The 9,118-nt window shown below is 43.0% G+C and overlaps 1 protein-coding gene across 1 annotated transcript in view; it reads right to left on the minus strand.

The window, feature by feature from the left end:
* Positions 1–8,706, minus strand: part of GALM (galactose mutarotase) — a 52,990-nt gene extending 44,284 nt beyond the window's left edge. The window contains exons 1-2 of the mRNA XM_036873544.1: positions 8,301–8,706; positions 62–216 (exon numbers count right to left, since the gene is read on the minus strand). Coding sequence (XP_036729439.1) covers positions 62–216; positions 8,301–8,490 — 345 coding nt within the window. The 5' untranslated portion in view covers positions 8,491–8,706. The remainder of the gene's footprint in view (positions 1–61; positions 217–8,300) is intronic.
* Between the last annotated feature and the right edge of the window lie 412 nt (positions 8,707–9,118).

The raw sequence follows: 9,118 nt of genomic DNA on the forward strand, positions 1-9,118 counted from the left end.
GCTTGAAGGTACTCAGTGAAGTGTGCCAGGTGAGGACTCTTGTCCGATGCCCCCAACTCACCTTATCAAACCCTCTGACTCCTCCATGCAGGCTGTTGGGCCCGTTGTTAATGGCCAGCTGATACTCCTTCCCGTCCAACGTGAATGTTCCTTTGGCAATTCGGTTGGCCACCCTGCCAACCACTGCTCCAAAGTAGGGCTGCTTTTGGAGGTACCCTGCAAGGATATGGGATGATGGTGTTTTTTAAAACTTTAAACCAAAGACAAGGCTCACACCGCTGCCCACCACTTCCTTCTGAGGGCAGCTGCAACTTGGGCATATCCGCGTCCACAGGGAAGCGAGGAAAAATGGTGTTCTTTACACATGACCTTTTCCCTTTCCAAAAGCAATTCATGTTCTTTCCAAACATTTTAAAAGAGCTTTCTGGGGCTTCCCTGGTGGGGCAGTGGTTGAGAATCTGCCTGCCAATGCAGGGGACACGGGTTCGAGCCCTGGTCTGGGAAGATCCCACATGCCGCGGAGCAACTAGGCGCATGAGCCACAACTACTGAGCCTGCGCGTCTGGAGCCTGTGCTCCGCAACAAGAGAGGCCGCGATAATGAGAGGCCCGCGCATCGCGATGAAGAGTGGCACCCGCTTGCCACAACTAGAGAAAGCCCTTGCATAGAAACGAAGGCCCAACACAGCCAAAAAAATAAAGTAAATAAATAAATAAAGTCAGGAGCTCTTAAAAAAAAAAAAAGAGCTTTCTAAAGCACAAAGAAGAAACTTAAGTCATCCTGATCTCATCACTAGAGAGAACTGTTAGTATTCTTATGTATATCTATGTACGTATACCTTTCCATCTTTTAGTATATGTGTGCATATGCTTTTCTTCTTATAAAACTGAGGTCTTCATATACATGCTGCTCTGTAATTTGCTTCTAGGCCAATATTCTTAACTAAAAATTATATTTTTGTGTAGTCTTGAAAAGAAACTATCTTATGCTTCTTTTTCTTTTTTAAAAATCATACAATTGGTACATGAAAATTTCCTTTAATGAGCATTAAATACCCAAGTATATAGAGTAGCCTTGCTGGAGGAAACACAGGACACCTGTTAAATCTGAATTTCAGATAAACAGTGAATAACTTTTTAGTGTAAGTATGTCCATATTATTAGAATACATGGGACACTCACATAAAACATATTTATTGTTTATCTCAAACTCAAATTTAGGTGGGTGTCCCACATTTTTCTTTGTTAAATCTGGCAAGCTTAATAAAGAGTAAAACATGAAAACCATCCTTCACTTCTCAACTCCTCTCCTTCCCACTGATAATCACTGCTAACAGTCTGGGATATACACTTCCAATTGCTTGTTTTTCTTTTTTAAATTAAGTACATATAAGCACAAACAAATACACGAACACACACATATTCTACATAAAGAGACAAACTACACATATTGTTCTGCAACTTTTCATTTATCAAATGTCTTCAGATCATTCCATGTGACTCCATATCCATCTACCATATCCCTTTTGATGGGGATATGGCATGCTGATGAGCATAAACTGTTGTTGGGCTTTTCTGGGTGGGGGCGGGGAGGGGCGGGGCCATAAAGAGTGGTGTAGCCAGTGTCCTTGTACTTACAACGTTATGCATGGGCATATTACAGTAACTTCCTTGTCTTTAAGTTCCTCTCTGCTATAATCTTTTAGTTTAGATCATCATGGCAGAGATTAAGGTTTGGAGGTAGTTCATTTTTTTGTATTATCGCTAAGATTACTTTCTGCTCCATTTTTCACTCAGTTGTCCTTGGAACTCCATCCCCCCTTCATGTGGTACTCTGTATCCATCACACCTACTGTGGGTCAGAAGAGTATGTGATTCAAGTGCATGAACTCTTTTTACTATGGCTGGAGGGGCTCTCAGGATATGGGCCCTGAACCTACTGGGCCAGTTATAGGTCACACGTTCCCATTACTCAACTGGTTGGGCATAAGTGAAACATTAATCACTCTCTTCCAGGTCTTCCCTGGTTCACTTCCTTGCCAATCTTCAGGTCCTCAGGGTCCTGCGCATAGGCTCTCACAAGAGCTAACAGTTATTGACCGCTTCCTAAGTCTCAGCCACTTTCTAAGTGCTCTACATTTAAATCATTTCATCCTCAGAATACTGCTATAAGGTAGGCAGTATTATTACTCTCGTTTTACTGGCATGGAAATTGAGGACAGAAGGTTAAGTAACTTGGCCCAAAACACACAGCTAGTTAGTGGCAGAATCAGGGTTTGAACCCAGGCAGTCTGGCTCCTGAGTACATGTTCTTAAGCATCACATTATTTGGAGAGCACATGGCCTTCTGGTTAATTGACCTTACCACCATCTCTCAGCACAGGCAAGGCTGAGTCTCCACCAGCTTCCACCTCTCTCCCCACCTTCCTCTCTGAAGCTGTAGCTTTAAAACCCCTTACATTGAGTAACAAAAAGGAGTCTCTAGGACTTCCCTGGTGGTCCAGTGGTTAGGACTCCGCACTTTCCCTGCTGAGGGCGTGTGTTCCATCCCTGGTCAGGGAACTAAGATCCCACAAGCCGCGCAGCATGGCCAAAAAAATAAATAAATAAAAATAAATAATAATAGGTCTCAATGTTGTTTTCATTTGCATTTCCCTGATGACATATAATTTCATTTGCTAATCGGGAGCTCAAAAATGTGAAGAAAAGCAGAATTTTTGTTCAAACATTGTTTGGCTATATCTCTTTTTGACTCCTACATTGATTCATTCAACAAGGGTACACCAAGCCCCTACTCTCTGCCAGCCACATGCTTGGCATCAGAGACAAGGACGAATTCAACAGCAAGGTTGCTGCCTCATGGGCTTGCAAGAATTCCCTAAGAAGGGACCGCTTTCTGGCAACAATTAATAAGCCCATGGAGGTCAGAAGCCCTTGGTTTAGATGAAGAGTTTTTAAGGATTAAACCATAAGGACAGCAGAAACCACTGCTCTCAACTGTCTCTGAGAAACTCTTCAGAACACATGGATTTTATACTCTTTTCACATGTTACTAAGCTTTTAAATCAAATCAGAATTACAGAACGTGACAGTCCCCAAATTCTGATTAGGACTAAAAAGCTTGCTTTTGAAACGCAGAAAATACTGTTTTCCATGAAAAAGGGCAAAGTTTCTAGGTCAAGCCATGAATGCTGATTCAGTCAAGTCAGTTGCTGATGTAGGATAAAGGGTAGAGAAAAAGTTTGTCCCTTTTTCTGGGCAAGGGACTGGCCAGAACATATTAATAAATGCTTAACCACGGGGTATGGCCCTGTCCACTCCTCAAATATCCCAAGGATCCCAGCTATGACACCCACCTCAGACAGCCCAAACTTTAGCACGAGTACCCCAAATCTCAAATAAAATCACTCAGCATTCTCAGTCAAAAACTCCACACCTGAGTGACTTTCTTTCGGCTTTCTAAGGAAAATAAACACTAGTTTAATTGGCAAGCACTTTAAGCTTCCCAAATATTTTATATATTTTTAGATGGTTGCTGCTTGTCCCAGAGGAATCTCCGTGCCATTTTGTGCACAGTTAACAAAGTGAAATAAAAAAGTTCAAGGAGTAAGAGGGAAGATATTTGGGGGCAAAGGAAGGAGAGGAGATTAAAACGGTTAATTGTTCACTATAGTCAGACATGATCACAGCCAACAGCATTTTAATCCATTTGGTTCAAGTGAGGAAACAGATCTAGAGAGGTTAGATAACTTGCCCAAGGTCACACAGCTTTAAGGGACAAAGCAGAGATTTTAAACTAGGAATCCTCAAAGCTACTACAAGGACACTCTTGGGCATCTGTAATATTAAACTGCAACCTCTAAACTGGTCTCTTTTCCTCCCACTCCCTCTTATAAACTCAGGTTTTCTAAAAGCACTAAGTTTATTTTTTTCTAAGCTTTCCATAATGGCTCTCATGGCAGTAATAGCTGGGTGTTGGTGGCGACTGGGCGGAAGATGAAGGGGACGGAATCGCATTGATTGCATGGGTAGGTTATTTACACCTCTGGCTTATAAGCAAATATCTTCATCACAGGTTTTGAAAGAAGTCATAATGACTGCAGGTGGGTCATGCAGATGAAAAACATTAAAAAATATTCTCAATACAAAAAATGGCAGAAAAAATACTTCACAGGAGGCATTACTGATTTTTCTAGCCTATAACTAAAAGATCACATGATTTACCTCTTTAGAATTCTACAGAAGAAAGATCTCATTTTCCTAGGGAGAATTTGAACTATTCTGACCTCCAGTCATGGCCATCAGCCAAGTAGTTTATAAAATCTATCTGGGAAATTAGAGGTAGTTCACATCTAACCTGGCAATTACAAAAGGACCATGTCTCATGGAATTATCCATGCTTAGCTCTTCACCTTGGCTCAAAACATTTTTGGAACATGGTAATGTGAAGATAACCCCTTACTCACTCTGTCACATCTTATTGCTTTAACTTATTTGCCTCAGTTTGTTTATATAATACTTACATACTCAGACGTTCTAAAAGACTGTACAGTGAAAATCTAGCCTCCTTCCTATCCCTGTACCCCAGCTACCCAGAGTCCCTTCTTAAAGACATCCTCGGTCGCCAATTTCTTTTTTTTTTTTTTTAATTAATTAATTAATTTATTTATTTTTGGCTGTGTTGGGTCTTCGTTTCTGTGCCAGGTCTTTCTCTAGTTGCGGCGAGCAGGGGCCACTCCTCATCGCGGTGCGCGGACCTCTCACTATCGCGGCCTCTCTTGTTGCGGAGCACAGGCTCCAGACGCGCAGGCTCAGTAATTGTGGCTCACGGGCTCAGTTGCTCCGCGGCATGTGGGATCCTCCCAGACCAGGGCCCGTACCCGTGTCCCCTGCATTGGCAGGCGGATTCTCAACCACTGCACCACCAGGGAAGCCCCATCGCCAATTTCTTAACATGGGTTTTAATACACTAGAATTGATCAAAATAGCAGCAGACCGCCATTTCACACAGTTCTGATTGAGGCAGTTATACTTCCTGTAATGACACGTATGAAGTTCAACCTCGAAGATGGCTGAACATATCAGAAAGCCTTACTTCATATTCTAAAGGCTTCTTTATCTTTTGAAAATAGCTTGCTCCCCTTTTTAAATAAATAATTAAATTATCTAAATTATAGCATAGGACTGAAAATGTCTATCTTGATCTAGCACCTAGAATACTTTACTTTTTTTTTTGGCCACGCCACGTGGCTTGCCGGATCTTAGTTCCACGACCAGGGATGGAACCTGTGCTCCCTGCAGTGGAAGCTTGGAGTCCTAACCACTGGACCACCAGGGAATTCCCAGCACCTAGAATACTTTAGATGCTCTGATTTCGACCTGGCATTTTGTGGTGCCTGTGACACATCCTGATAAGAGAATGCTATTTAACTTTCTCAAGAGATGTTAATAACATGGGGAACAATACAGTCAATACAAGCTAGATCATTGTAATCTGAGGGGGGTCTATTTTTTTTCTCCCTTTTAAGAACATTTGGAGATAATACTTTCTTCTACCTAGACTCCCACAAGATTCATAGACTCACAGAGACGATTGTATTATTGCCCTCACAAAATAGGCACTTCTATGCCTGCTAAGAAACTGGTGCTTCCCAGGTGCCACATCATCGTGGCACATGTTTCATATGAATTCCACAAAGATGCCTTGTGCTTTAAGGGCCATGTGACTCTTATATGAGAACTAAAATTAGTAAGAAGTGAGTGTGTGTATGAGTGGGAGGAGGGTAGGGGGAGGGTAGTTACCTCCTGAATGGTGATAAAGCAGACATGGAAATGGGGTGATAAAAGCAGATGCTCATTGCTTATCAACTCCAGTGCTTTACTGGCTCAGAAATTCTAGGTCATCTATCCAATTCTCCTTGGACTCCACTGGGCAATTTTGCACCAGTCAAGTTATCTCTTTGTGATTCTGGTTCAGCCTAGCAAATGGTTATGCTACTAACAGAGAGAGGTGACTCAGCAAAAGTGATTCTAAAGAATCCTCTTTTGTCACTTGTCAACTCTCTTGCTTTCTGACTCTGAAGACAGAAGATAGGAACACCACCCCCAGAAGTAGAAGGGGACATGGAGAGCAAGGGGAAGTGGAGCTGATTTTCCCCAGCCCCTGCACCTTCCTACCAGTGAGTCTCCTATAATAGACTCGCTGAAATAAATCACCAAAGAAATTCTGCTGAAGGTTACCTACCTCCTTCTCCAAGCCAAGCTGTGGAGGCTCCAAAGGAGCTAAAGACAACCAACCAGAGGGCAAGGAATAGGATCCTCAGAAATATTTTTATAATACATTTTGCTAAGGAAATGAGGAGCCAATTTTATCCTCCTAAGGGAAAACCAATACTCTCAGTTTTCTTGACCTCCAACCATGAGCTATGTTACATATCTAAAGAACCAAACAGACAGAAAAACAGACACCTAAAGGAAAATCTCAAGCCTCCTCTTAACAGATTTTGTCCATGCCCCTACCACTGAGCAGAGAGGATTAATTCTCAATCAGTTGCCCTTTGCTAACTTTATTTCGACCTCATTTTCTGTCTAGCTACTCGTGTGTGCCAAGAGATAGCAAGCACTATGAACATTTTCTTTTGCCCCAATCAAACTGCAGTGTGAGTTATTTATTTATGCAATTATTTGGCTAAGGTCTATCTCCACATCTACACTGCAAGCTGCATGAGGATGGGGACCTGTCTCATTGAATGAGACAGTTGGATCAACAGTGTTTGATCAGCTCAATATTAAAGAAACAAACAACCCAATCCAAAAATGGGCAGAAGACCTAAATAGACATTTCTCCAAAGAAGGCATACAGATGGCCAAGAAGCACATGAAAAGATGCTCAACATCACTAATTATTAGAGAAATGCAAATCAAAACTACAATGAGGTATCACCTCACACCAGTTAGAATGGGCATCATCAGAAAATCTATAAACAACAAATGCTGGAGAGGGTGTGGAGAAAAAGGAACCCTCTAGCACTGTTGGTGGGAATGTAAATTGATACAGCCACTATGGAGAACAATATGGAGGTTCCTTAAAAAACTAAAAATAGAATTACCATATGACCCAGCAATCCCACTACTGGGCATATACCCAGAGAAAACTGTAATTCAAAAAGACACATGCACCCCAATGTTCATTGCAGCACTATTTACAATAGCCAGGTCATGGAAGCAACCTAAATGCCCATCGACAGACGAATGGATAAAGCAGATGTGGTACATATATACAATGGAATATTACTCAGCCATAAAAAGGAACGAAATTGAGTCATTTGTTGAGATGTGGATGGATCTAGAGACTGTCATACAGAGTGAAGTAAGTCAGAAAGAGAAAAACAAATATCGTATATTAACGCATGTATGTGGAACCTAGAAAAATGGTACAGATGAACCGGTTTGCAGGGCAGAAGTTGAGACACAGATGTAGAGAACAAACGTATGGACACCAAGGGTGGAAAACCGCGGTGGGGTGGGGATGGTGGTGTGCTGAATTGGGCGATTGGGATTGACATGTATACACTGATGTGTATAAAACTGATGACTGATTAAAAAACAAAACAAAACAAAACAAACAAAAAAACAGTGTTTGAATGCAGGAATTAATACATGTTCTTAATTGTCTACGGATTCCCACAGAACAAAGTCCACCCTAGCTATAAGGAGACTCGTTTCTCGACAGTAAGTTGGTCTTCCGCATTCTTTCAGCACATAGTTATCGATCAGCCAGGAGGTGATCACAGACCAAAGCGGATAAGCTTCTGCACCCACTAAGCTTACCTTATGGAGCATTTCTGAAACAACCAGACCTCAAAGAGAATCTGATCAAGGAGAAAGTAGAAGACGCACGTCTTTGATCATTTTCCTTCTTCAGAAAGGGCAGGAGGAAGAGCAGGGGGCCACACCCCTCTCAGTGCAGAGGCCTGCACTTTCCTCTCCCGCCCTTACAAAGATCCGGCAGTTCAAAGATCGCTCCAGTGTTGCTGGAGTTTTATCTTACCCTCAACTGACTTTTTAATTAAGACAAAGCCTGAATGTATAAACAGAGGCCAAGTCCTACGGCAGTTTCTATTCATTTTGTCTATTTCCAAACACTGGATCGCAACCCAGTGAGTTAGCCGGATCCAAGTACTCCTGATGGTCACAAGCTCCGTACTTCCCCTGCATCCCTGCATCGCGAGCAAGCTGTGTGGGGCAGTGTGCCAGGTGGAACTGGGGCCCGTCCGCAGCCCGGGGCGGAATTCAACCCACCTTCCAACTCAGCAAAGCCGAGCACCAAGTCTGAGGCTCTGCCCTGCCTGTCTTTAACCTCCAGGGCCGTGATGGTGCAGCCCCAGGAGATGATGTCTACTCTCAGCTGGTCTGACTGCAGCTGGAACTTCTCCACCGTCCCTGCCCCCAAGGGCAGGTCTCCAAAAACGGCTCTGGTCACCGAAACCATGGGGAAAGCCAGGGGTGTGCAGCTCCTCCAGGTCCTTCGAACTCCCGCCGCCAAACCTGGAGCGGCAGAAGTTTACTGGAGAAGGGGCGGGACATGGCTCAGACTCCTCCCTTTTCTTGCCTGGATTTAGGGAGTTCCTAAATCTGCTCCTGCAAAAAATATCCTCTGGGAGCTTTCTAAATCATTCTTTTGCCTGAGGGTGGCACGCAGGCAAAGTTTCCAGCCAGGCTGGCAATTTCCAGCTAGTTCCTTTCCTTTACTAACGCTGACTGCATTGCATGTTGGGAATGGTAGTCTTTGGAAGGTGAAATTGCATGTTGGGGCCTGTAGTCTTTCTAAACCCAAATCCTGAATCTGCAGGGCTCTACTGCCTTCTCTGACACGAGGTTCTCAACATGCAATGATCTGTTCATTAATGGTGGCTAACTTTCAGATAAAACGCTGAAAAATGAAGAGATCAGAATTAGGAATAGTGAGGGAAGGAAATGTTGGGGGCAAATTTTGGTTTTTAAGTTAACTCTTTGATCCAGACCAGAAAGAAGTACAGAGGTAATTTAGAGAAGGGGTAAATAATTGCAGGTTTCTCTGCACACTGACTGAAGATCCATTCTGTTTGTCCCACACAAAC

The sequence above is a fragment of the Balaenoptera musculus genome, chromosome 13 (assembly GCF_009873245.2).
Source record: "Balaenoptera musculus isolate JJ_BM4_2016_0621 chromosome 13, mBalMus1.pri.v3, whole genome shotgun sequence".
Classification (NCBI taxonomy): domain Eukaryota; kingdom Metazoa; phylum Chordata; class Mammalia; order Artiodactyla; family Balaenopteridae; genus Balaenoptera; species Balaenoptera musculus.